The sequence below is a fragment of the Schistosoma haematobium genome, chromosome 1 (genome assembly GCF_000699445.3).
Source record: "Schistosoma haematobium chromosome 1, whole genome shotgun sequence".
NCBI lineage: Eukaryota > Metazoa > Platyhelminthes > Trematoda > Strigeidida > Schistosomatidae > Schistosoma > Schistosoma haematobium.
This window is the reverse complement of record NC_067196.1, coordinates 50,068,829-50,081,718: the sequence shown is the minus strand read 5'-3', so window position 1 is coordinate 50,081,718 and position 12,890 is coordinate 50,068,829. Positions and strand designations below refer to the sequence as shown.

The window sequence follows — 12,890 nt, the reverse complement described above, 5'->3', positions numbered from 1 at the left end:
CTGAATAATGGTCACATTCAAACAAAAACCGAAGTAATGTTGAATAAAACTCATAATGAGTAAATCAATCTAATTTTGACTTCTCTTCGCATCATATCATGATTAATTTTAACATCGATGATTTAATGGATTATACCTGATTTGATTGTTTTCTTAGGTCACAGATAACGATCCGGTTATATCAAGAAGCAATTGAAGTTAGGGTTTGAAACTAATTGATTCAATGGTGTAAGTCTTTTTTTTGAAAAACCTAAAAATTTGGAAATTCAATTGCTCGATTTTTATCCGTTCGGAAACTAACATCAGAACACAATCATAACACGTCGATATTACTCATTTTGACTTGAGAACAAGGTGAAATTAAGTGCTGTTAGAGGTATATGGGTAGTTGTTAGTTCCCGACTGACTAAACTGGAAGCATGACCACTGAATAGAAGGAACATTTGTTTGTGTCCTGTCAAAACGGTCACGTTTTCGTTTTCAAATATTGAAAAAAAATGTTCTTTCACTTCATGCATTCATTAAACTGTTCAAAAACTCATTCAACAATAAACAATAATGATGATATCACTCATATTTTGGTGAAGTTTCATTCTCTGGAATTATGACTGTCTAGAAGCATAACAAAAATTTCACGATTAAACCATGCACCTCATATCACGAAACTTCACTAAAATCACACACTCAAATTGAATAGTTTCTCGATTTCATTTTTCAAATGAAACAAAACAACTTGTTATACGAGCAACATAAAAACAGTAACAAGTAGAAAATAAATTTCTTTTTAATAACAAACGTTTAATCAAATTTCTATGTTTACCTTCATAACGTGAGGTTTCCAGAAGTAACGGAAACCCATTTTCAATAGTATCATTATTATGATTATTATTTGCAATTTCATCATTGAGATTAGCCTGATTTGAATTAAGGAATTCTCTTTGTTCTTCGTTTTCATTATTATCTTGTTCACTACACACAGATTTATTTTCATTATCATTCTTGTTAAATTGACATGAAATAGTATGGTTCGACATTTCGTTGGCTAATGAATTAGTTTGAGAATTTCTTGAAGTTTTGGACTCAGCGGATTCTGCTTGAGATATTGATTCTGTAGAGAGTACACTTTTTGATCTATAACTTGAAAGGTGATCAATTGATGACTTCTTAAAACTATGATGAGTAACAGTTGAAGATGATTTTATAGGCTTATGAGAACTTATACTTAATGTTTCATTGGAGGATTTTTTTAACTCTATAAAATATAATAAAGTATTACGATTTTGTAAAACAAAAATAAATACTTTGAAAAAACTGACGACAATATAACAGTACAGAAAGAAACATTTAAACCATGGATTTTTTTAATCATAGTCTAATATATAAACAACACAGATTAAAGTGTCAGTAACACACATTAAGTCGTCTTAGTAAATGGGATTAGTTAATTTAAAAAGTGATTTAAAAACTGAAAGGATTCTTTAAACTGATACTCATATTCTAATGACATATATAATAATACTGAATTCCTCGTGCTTCACACTGACTGACTGGATTCGAAAATAAAAATCATCATAGCTCAACTCACTGGTTTTAAGTTTAATCGATCATCACATGTACTGAATCGCCTTAGTTCGATACCTGGCAAAATCATGTATGGATATTGTTGAAGACTCCCATAACAAAACAAAACACTAATTCAATTTCTTTCTAGTTTTTATTCGTTACCTAGCTAATATCAGCTTATGTTCCAACCAATCTTCAAATCAAACAACCCCCACAAATCACCTGTACCATGAGTTACCATATATTTATGCTTATAACTATCTTCGAGAAAAATTCCTAAACTTCTGGTGAGAAGCAATGGCTACTGAAATTCAATCATTTCAGGTACGAGATAGAATATAACGGATGATAGCAAGTAATGGTCGCTTAATATTGCTAATATTTTTCGATAAATAAAATAGTCTAATTTCAACGAAAATCAATACCAACATAGTTACTGATCATTAGTATGTAAATAAAGTCATTCATTAATAGAACAACCACATAAATAACAATGACGTTATTTATAGAACACCCATCATTATTATTACAGAAATAATTTTTAAAAATCTATTAGTCTGTATCTGTCAAAAACATCTTAGTGACTATATATAATTCACCACGAAATGTACACATAATTAGACATGATAAACTCATTCACTAAAAGTTTATAAATATGTTTTATGCTTTAGTCTTTGGGTTTTTAACTGAAACAAGAAAATAATTAATACTTTTATACTAATTTATTACAAGATTGACACATAATACACTCCAATTTCGTATAACTTAAGTACCGTACCGTGAAACTTTATTGATCAAGTACAATGATAATTTCAGAACAATTTTATCTACTATTGAACAACAACCAATTAGTATGATATTATATTTGATCACACAAAAATAGATTCATCACGAAATATGTATAATCCACAGGTTGTGATAATTAAAAAGAACGATTTCAACTATAATCCAGTACTTGATCATATAATGCAATGATCTTACCCTACTGTTTGACTAAACCAGCATGTTATCAGTTAAGAAAAACGACAAGATACTAAATTTTAAACGAGTTAAATGTTACTTTTTTCTATTCACCAGTATTATGACAGTTTTTTTCTAGTTCTGATGTAAATTCTAAATAAAAAACTGCACGTTTACTCATAACAATATAAACAGACTTTTGTTTTTATACAAGAACTAAAGTTGAAGTGGATCTTCTGTCGAGCTACTGTTAATTTATTTGTTTGACCTGATAGTAGCGACTTAGAATCTGTTTGGGATTTCATGGGCTCAGGGCTCAAACATAACAGATTCAATAAATATCATTGTGTAAAGTCAGTGTTCCTTTTAAAATTTCCTGCAACATTGTCTTTCATTTTAATCGGTAAATCTATTTCTCCTGTATTCATTGAATTGATGTGAAACATGTGGCGGACCACATATATTTATCAAACTAACAACATGTTCGTAGCCGTCTAGATCCAACATGTTATTGACCAAAAATAAAAAGAACAATAAAAGATGGATATATCTAATAGGCAGACCAGTTTGTGGAAAAATAACAGAAAAATAACCTTATGTTCTTTAATAGTTTTTGTCTGAAAATCGATGTATCAGCTTACATTAATCGATAACTGATTCTTATTCAGTGTCATATTTATGAATTCTATTGGTGAATTTTAAATTGAAGCCATCAGTTCACGTTATAGGAAGTCACAATGTTATTTGGTGTTAGGTATTTGAGAGTGATTGACAGGAAGACCTGTAACTAACTTTGCAACTCGACTACATGAACCAAAAAAGGTGTATCTCAAATCATAAAAAGTTCATTTTCCGAAAGAATATGTAAAATAATGTGATGCAGTTTCAGAATCAGAGACATTCTCACAGCTTCGTAAAACCACTGAAATATGACTTCAGTTGGAATGAAGTTTAGATCCATTTATATCTAGTTTTTACTTTGGTTATGATATATATATATTGAGAGAGAGAGATATTATTTGTTGATTATAAGTAAAGTTTTCATCCAGTTAATTTTCGTATATCATTTAGTATGAATTTGGTTAATTTGACTTCCAGTATATTTTATTGTATTAATTAAATATGGAATTCGCGTTCAATGAAGTTATTTGGTTTGATAATTCCTGTATCGAATAATCAGTGTCATCGGTCCACAATCGGACTGGAGTGTAATCTGAAGTTCTTCGTTTCAAGAATTGTTTGGAAGTAGTTAAGGTTGAGTTGGCGTATCCTCGTTGTCGTCAGAGTAAACACTTTTACAACGGACCTCAACAGCTAATACATACCTTAGTTTATTGTGAATAACTTTAGTCAGTTAGTCGTATAGAACGTAAAACCTGACACATATGCGTCGGTCCAACTTACTACATCAGATTAGGATAGCGAGTTAAAAAAATATCAAGATAAATCTCATGATAGAAGTTGTAGCAATATCTGTACTAGCATAAATGACTAGGTGTAGAAAGAAAAATATGAGTATATTTCAGAAATCAGGAACTAAGGTAAGATAAAGAGTGGATTCATTTTATCCAAAGTCTCCAACCATTGGTTACAATTATCATGCGCAACCCAACCATTTAATCTTCATACACCGACATGGTTCAGTACAACAGTCAATGACTTCATGTGTAGCGTGAACCACACATGGACTGATGTTGAGCCTTGGTTTGTCCTCTCATGGCTTTCTTCTGAAATACTCCTACACCAGACAACATCGCGCGCCGAGGTAGACAGTGATTAGTATATATAACACTTCTCAACCATCCCAGCCGACAAACAATTACTGCCTCTGTAGTGGAGGCTACTCACAAGGGTGTTTGTAAGTAGTGTGTAGTGGAACATGGCACTGAAGTTGCAACAATTGTTAAACGGAGTGAAGGGTCAGTGCATCGAAAGCATGGTGTTGAATGAACACTTGAAGACCAGACAAGAAGACAGTTCAGACAGCAGAACACACCGAAAGATGCAAATCGACGATTGATAGCTATGTATATGTATTATGTAAATACTTGTTACTTCTCTGAAAAAATATCCATTCCTTCTTCCCATTGTCGTATTTTACACCTCATCGATCGACTCTCCATCTTTACCTAGTACTCTGTCCCTAACTTGAAGACTGCCCACTCCATGGTCCATAAATGTACGAATGACCCTTCAAATACATTTATGATCGAATACTGGTAGCCCCAAAATGTCATCTATTCTTAATGCTCATCTTTCACACCTATAAAGTAAAACGTAGTGCACTGCTGTGCAATAAACTCGTCCTTTGGTTGGCAAACAGACATTTCTCCTACAGCACATGTGACACGAGTTGACCAAGACCAGCTGATCTTTGTGAATCCGTAACGAGATTTTGTCGGACACCAACCCATTAGGGCTGACGAGACCTACAAGTCAAGTGAAGTGGTCAAAACACTGAAATACTTCACTCCCTATCATTAGTTGAGGCATTGATACAGTCCTGAAGCAACATTTTAGGTTCGAAGGGAGAGAATCTCATCCAAAACATGTTTGTATTGTTATCAAATGCAATCAGAAGACTTTTGTTAGCCTCATCATCAGAATGGACTGTTATCTGTATATCCTAAGTCAACAAATGAATTCTCTAGTACGAAATCAATCCCTGAAAAATTAAACGATGAGAGAATGTCTCTAAAAGAATGTCTGTGATGAATGTAAATAAGGACAGTGGATTGATTTATATCAATAAATATAATGTTTTACAAGTTTAATTTTTGAGTATAACATCCATATAGCGATTTAGTCCATCAACAAAGAATGTTTGTCTTTAGTCTCAATATTCAGGCACATGGAGTATTTGCACGATAATTTTCAAGTGTTATACGAGCGATAAGTGGTTAATAAAACAAACCTAGTTTTGTTTATATCTGTATGCAGATTAAAATTACGTATATACGTGATTATCAGTTTAAATGTCGGTCATATGAAAACAAATTTGTTATTAACAGTTAACACGTAGTCCTTTTACAAATTCAAATAAATAAATAGTCCATAGTTTCGGATCAAGTTTACCTGCCAAAATCAATTTCAAAAGAATCCAGTTCAAATTTAGGTTAATAACATGCATTTAACCAGTTTGTAATGAGTTGGAAGTTCCATATAAAATGAAGTAATATCAGTACAGATTCTAATATATATAAACAAATAGTATCCAATGTTTTTTGCCTCCGTTATTTCGAGTGAAATTGAGTTATTTACATTTTTTTAATGAAAATTAATAACTGTAACTTAAAATCTAAGCAGAAGCTCAATATATGGCACTCATACTGAAAATTTCCTCCCTTTATACCAATATGTGTGTAAACCTGAGAAGACACACATTTATTCCAAATCCTCTACGGTTCACCATTAAGTTAAAGTAAGAAGTATAAGATATATCAGTCACAGTTATAAAATAAAAAAAGGTATTTTGGTTGAGATCTTCAAATAATGTGAAATTGCACAGTTAACCAACATTAAATTCATTTAATTGGTAATAATTATTTAATTATTGAAATAAATAATGAAATTTTATGAAAATTTCAATACAATCATTTCAATCTACCTAATTTCTTTGATTTTGGTGTGTCTATGCTGGATGAACTGGCTGAAAAATCAGGTATAATTCTTGCACTGGAATGAATTTGTGCATTTTGATTATTCTGTTCAAATCCTATCTTCACATTCCTTGAATACGTGGAACAGATACATTATAATAATAGTTTAAATAATAATAAGCCGAATACGTAACATTGTAGTTAATACGTAGATAAATATCAAAAAATTCTGAAACATAAGTGTTAGTTACAAATAACGAAGCTCAAAAGAACTTAATTTTCATTAGGAATAAGACTTAACTCCTCAAATGTTTTATCAATTATAAATATTCATTTCGAAAATCAGCCAGAACTGTGTGTGTAAAACATGTATACATAGATTGTGGTACATTTTTAAAGAAACTACATCGAAATGAAGTATTTCATTTTATCTGATCGTTCAAGTAATTGTCGACTACGTTTGATGTTTCTGTAGCTTAGCTACAAACCACGTTATTAGTGATACACCTTAACAGACTGGTGAATATAAAGAACTTTTAACTTTTTATAACAATCAAATGTCTATGAATAGCATTTGAATCTTCATGCAGCCTTATGGATTATTTGATGAACAATTAGATTCAAGACACTGACTCCTCACACATCACGGAGGTCAGATAGACAACCATAAATAACAAATAAGATGGTTAAAGGAAGACACAACTGTAGCTTATAGATGAACAGTGACCCCTTATTGTAAGGGACAGCATTAATCTAGAACCAATAACTCACTGTTGACTATATGAATGGTTCTCCTTTTTACACTGGCATCTATCTTGGTGATTGAGGTTCTCACTAAGTGGAGTAATGTATTTCGAGGAAACTAAATGAATTCGGTTATCCATTTAGGAGTAAACATTTAGTGCTGATTATATCATGCAGCGGTAGTTTATTAGAAAGATTGACAAAGGTAATCAGATCATTTTTATCAGGTGTCTGTTTGTTTAAAAGAATCATTTAACTTTATGTTATAAAACAGTTTATTAATGAAAATTTACATTTTTGATAATGCTGTACACACTCATGATGATATTTTCGCTTGAGTTATACTAACGGCTAGTAGGTTTACAAAATTGCGTGACAAATCAAAACATCTCTAGTAGAAATTATCTCAGCTAAAAATATACAAACAGATACTGAGTGATAAAAATTACCACAAGAAATCTTTACAAAGTCGATTCTTAAGAAAAAAAGTACCTACTTTGATTCTGAGTTAGCTTTAGTATATGAGGCTAGATATTCATTCTCATGACATGGATTCATTTCAACTTGTTGATCAAGAGGATTATGATGCTATATTTGCACAAAATGAGGAAAAAAACGTCATTACAATAACAAAACATTATAAAGGATATCTAACAAAAGTGAACATACGAATGTACATACAGTACATTTTATAAAGAATTCAATAATGTCGAAGGGAATATCATCGTATCTCAAAATGAATAATCTTATTCACTTATTAACAAAAACTCAAATCATTTATGCAATTTAAACAGATGATTAATGGAAATTTATTCATTTCAGAGGATTTTATCGTAGACTAACATAAGTTAGATAACTACTGTAAATCAAGAGGGGGTGATACTGATTTATTGTTTCATTTCATAATGAAATCTAACAGAAGTATACACTCACACATAAATCATCAAAGGCTATGGTGAATAAGATCTGTAATTTGCAATTCATTTTCATATATTTAGTTATATTTCAAATGATAAATAAATTCATTTGGTAATCAAATTTAAAGTTATTCACATTTGATTATTTTGACTTCGATCAACTTCCAAAACATTTAATTCCTTTCTTCATTATAAAAACGTGTTGAAATACAACAAACGTAATCGAATTGTTTACTAAATATGTTTTTATTAGGTTGATGTAAGATAGTTAAGATTATTTATTTCATTTGATAAATTTAAAGAAATTTTTTCAAACTTAGAACTCAATTTTTTATTGAACCTTACCGACATTTTCATAAAAAGCATATGCAACATCTAATACCATGTTATAGAACTCAGAATAACTAAATGTAAGTCAATATCAAAGTCGGAATCTTCAATACGAACGCCAAAACAGTCCTACTGTATGGAGCTGAAACGTGGAGAACTATTACAACCATCATCAAAAAGGTACAAGTATTTATAAATAGTTGTCTACGCATAATGCTCAGTATCCATTGTCCGGATATCGTCAGCAACAGCCTTCTGTCGGAGAGGACAAACCAGCCACCAATCGAAGAGGAGATTAGGAAAAGTCGTTGGAAGTGGATGGGATATATATTGCAGAAATCACTAAACTGCATCACGAGGCAAGCCCTAACTTGGGATCTTAAGGAAACATAAAAGAGGAAGGCCGAAGAACATACTACGTTGGGAAATGGAAGCAACTAGAAAGGATTGCCCAGGACAGGGTTGGATGGAGAGTGCTGGTGGGAGGCCTATACTTCTCCACGAGGGGTAACAGGAGTAAGCAAGTAAGTAATACTAGGTATATATGAAGAAAAATAAACAAAACGTACTGGTTAGAATTCATTCCTAACCAAATTTGTTATCGTTATCATTGTTTTTGCTAGAATTTCAAACTAATCGTGAGAATGGTTCATATGTGGAAACTTTAAATACTCTACTCATTCAATCTAGTTTGAGTGTTATTTAATGGAGTAATGAAAAATTCTGCCCTAAATGAAGTGTATCAACCTTTATTCCAAAAGTGCCTATGATTCAGATTACTATACAAATATAACTTAAAAATAATCTGCATAGTTTACATAAGCCATTTGGGTTCAAGTTATCAATCACTGTGAACAAGTTCAGAGTTTTTATTTAATATTTGTTATTATTTCACATTTTGTTCTTATTTATTAGGTGAATGTTTACCGTACACGATAACATGGTAATCATATCCAGTACATAAATCGAGTTGTTCTTGGTGTCAGTATTTGAATAAACTAATGAAACAAAAGCGCTTTTTTCCTTACTTTGAATTAAGATCTACTCAATGGAGAAGGAACTACTGTGGAGAGCAACTGGAAGGGGATCAAAGAGGCAATCACTTCAACATGTCATGAGGTTCTGGGCCACAAGAAGCACCACCACAAGGAATGGATCACTGTTGATACACTGGATAAGATATTCAAGAAGTGAAGAACAAGAAAGCAGCAATCAATACCAGTCAAACAAGAGCAGAAAAAGCCAAGGCACAAGCTGAATACACAGAAGTAAACAAACAAGTGAAGAGGAGCATCAGAACCGACAAACGTAAATATGTGGAAGATTTAGCAACGACGGCGGAAAAGGCTGCAAGAGAAGGAAACATGAGACAACTCTATGACACGACAAAGAAACTCTCTGGAAATCGCTGCAAACCAGAACGACCAGTGAAAAGCAAGGAAGGCGAGGTAATCACCAACACTGAAAAACAGCGAAACAGGTGGGTAGAACACTTCAAAGAACTCTTGAATCGACCAGCTCCACTGAACCCACCCAACATCGAAGCAGCACCCACGGACCTCCCAATCAATGTTGGCCCACCAACAATTGAAGAGATAAGCATGGCCATCAGACAAATCAAGAGAGGCAAAGCAGCAGGACCAGACAACATTCAAGCAGAGGCACTAAAAGCAGACGTAGCAGTAACTGCAAGGATACTCCACATTCTCTTCAATAAGATTTGGGATGAGGAAGAAGTACCAACAGACTGGAAAGAAGGACTCCTGATCAAAATACCGAAGAAAGGCGATCTCAGCAAGTGTGATAACTACAAAGGCATCACTCTTCTCTCAATACCGGGAAAAGTCTTCAACAGGGTATTGTTAAACAGGATGAAGGACTGCGTAGACGCCCAACTTCGTGACCAACAGGCAGGATTCCGTAAGGATAGATCGTGTACAGACCAAATCGCAACTCTACGGATCATTGTGGAACAATCAATTGAATGGAATTCATCACCCTACATCAACTTCATTGACTACGAAAAGGCATTTGATAGCGTGGACAGAACAACACTATGGAAACCTCTTCGACACTATGACGTGCCTCAGAAGATAGTCAATATCATACAGAGTTCATATGATGGATTACACTGCAAAATCGTGCATGGAGGACAGTTGACAAACTCGTTCCAAGTAAAGACCGGTGTCAGGCAAGGTTGCTTACTCTCACCCTTTCTCTTTCACCTGATGATCGACTGGATCATGAAGACGTCAACATCTGAATTGAAGCACGGGATACAATGGACATCTAGGATGCAGTTGGACGATCTAGACTTCGCAGGTGATCTGGCTCTTCTATCCCAAACGCAACAACAAATGCAGGAGAAGACGAACAGTGTAGCAGCAGCCTCAGCAGCAGTAGGTCTCATTATACACAAAGGGAAAAGCAAGATTCACCGACACAACACAGCATGCACCAATCCAATCAAAATTGACGGAGAAGATTTGGAAGATGTAAAAACCTTTACATATTTGGACAGCATCATTGATGAACGTGGTGGATCTGATGCAGATGTGAAGGCGCGGATCGGCAGAGCAAGAGCAGCATATTTACAATTGAAGAACATCTGGAACTCAAAGCAACTGTCAACCAACACCAAGGTCAGGATTTTCAATACAAATGTCAAGACAGTTCTACTGTATGGGGCAGAAACCTGGAGAACTACAAAAGCCATCATCCAGAAAATACAGGTGTTTATTAACAATTGTCTACGCAAAATACTTCAGATCCATTGGCCGGACACTATTAGCAACAACGTACTGTGGGAGAGAACAAACCAGATCCCAGTGGAGGAAGAAATCAGGAAGAAGCGCTGGAAGTGGATAGGACACACATTGAGGAAAGCACCCAACTGCGTCACAAGACAAGCCCTCACATGGAATCCTGAAGGTCAAAGGAAAAGAGGAAGACCAAAGAACACATTACGCCGAGAAATGGAGATAGACATGATAAAAATGAACAAGAATTGGATGAAACTAGAAAAGAAGGCCCAGGACAGAGTGGGTTGGAGAATGCTGGTCAGCGGCCTATGCTCCATTGGGAATAACAGGCGTAAATAAGTAAGTAACAAAGACGTATTTCTAATAGATCTCAAATGAATATTGCAGCCAAAGAACTTGAATGTTAACTGTATCTACCAATAAAATAAAAGCCAGAATAAGTACGCTCCATCGATAGACATACGGTGCATTCAGTGATTTTTACAGTCTTCACAAAAAGTACTTAGCAGTGAATATCTATAATTTACTTTAAATTACTTCAATTATCGCGCAAACAACCAGCAAACTTTATGATTGATTCAGCCGGTAATTAATCAAATCTTGTGCTGTCCTATAGTATCAATGGGATGTCAAACTTCTATTTAACGCACTTGAAATCATTATCTTTGATTTGGAAATTATATAAGTTGTTTAAATATTATATTCCGGACAATAGTGATAACATTTTAATGTCACATACAGTTTAATTAAATAAATGTTTGCTAGTATAATAATAAAAGTAGATGCATATAGCCTTTTTACATTAATTCAGAAATTCTCAAGGCTTATGATTGACATTTTCTTTTCAACAAGAGGATTTTAGGTAGAAAACTCACCCATATGATTTCTGAACAGTCATCATTCGGAACAATCTAGTAAGTTAAGAAGTCTAAGAAACACTTCACATAACCGCCATGAATTTTTTGTGCAACATGGATTAATTTTGATGTGGTTATTTATTTATTCTCTGAATAAGTGGCTTACACTAAGTCACGAGACGTCAGAAAATCTAATTTTTCTACTCATTAGGATATTACAAATATATTATTTATTTATTTGTAACTTGCTAGAATGTTTATCAAACGGCTCTAGATATGTGGGAATCCTGATCTGTTTTTAATGATACCATTAACGTGATTTGCTAAACAGTTTACATTAGACAAACCAAATGACAACGAATTCTCAATGATTTACGTTGTCTAACACAATTGCTGACATACAGAATAAATATTTAGTGTCATTTTGCATTGACAATCTTTTTTATTCCGGGAATGCACAAAAAACTTTTTCCTGACAATTTTAGAATCGTAAAGAACTAACTGGGAAGTGATTTTCAGCGTTGCCTCGTTCTATACCTAATTATATTGGAATTTCTTTGTGAATTTGCTGTAAAGTTTGCTGTCCTGATTCTGATTAACTCAATAACAACAACACGGTTTTACCTATCAGTTATTAAAGTTGACAAGTGTCAAATTATGTTACGTAAAATGGTTCTGAAACAAGATTAGTATTTTAAAAGTGCAAACCAATAATCGGAAATCAATTATACTTTTACAGATTCATAAACTTCTTCAGCTTTTCTTACATAAGCTCATTGCATAGTATTAATTCGTTTACTCTTAATCCAGATTTTCTATATATAAAGTGGTATTACCAACTGGTTGTGATTAATATGTTATTCTGAATTACATTATTCTTATCAGAAATTTCTACACCACTGTAAGTCTACTTAAGTATTTTATGATGTTGTGTAAGATAGAGTTAGCTTCCGTCTCAGGTTTATATCAACTGAACGACCATTGAAATTCAGAGAACCCTGAACCTCAGGTGGAAAGGTAAACCCTTATAAATGAATCCGGTATTCTTTGGATACGTAAATGGTTAAATTGAATAATTGGCTTGGTGCATAGCGCGTTGGTTTTTAAAATGATGGTTGGTAGGTCTCAGTATCAATGCGAAAATCAACAATTGGATGT

The 12,890-nt window shown here is 33.3% G+C and overlaps 1 protein-coding gene across 1 annotated transcript in view; it reads right to left on the bottom strand.

Annotated features, from left to right (window-relative positions):
• The window catches only part of OFD1 (oxidative DNA demethylase), a 45,397-nt gene that overhangs the window by 9,217 nt on the left and 23,290 nt on the right, over positions 1–12,890 (bottom strand). Inside the window, exons 17-19 of the mRNA XM_051218515.1 lie at positions 7,363–7,454; positions 6,131–6,252; positions 821–1,252 (exon numbers count right to left, since the gene is read on the bottom strand). Of these exons, the coding sequence (XP_051074387.1) occupies positions 821–1,252; positions 6,131–6,252; positions 7,363–7,454 (646 nt within the window). The remainder of the gene's footprint in view (positions 1–820; positions 1,253–6,130; positions 6,253–7,362; positions 7,455–12,890) is intronic.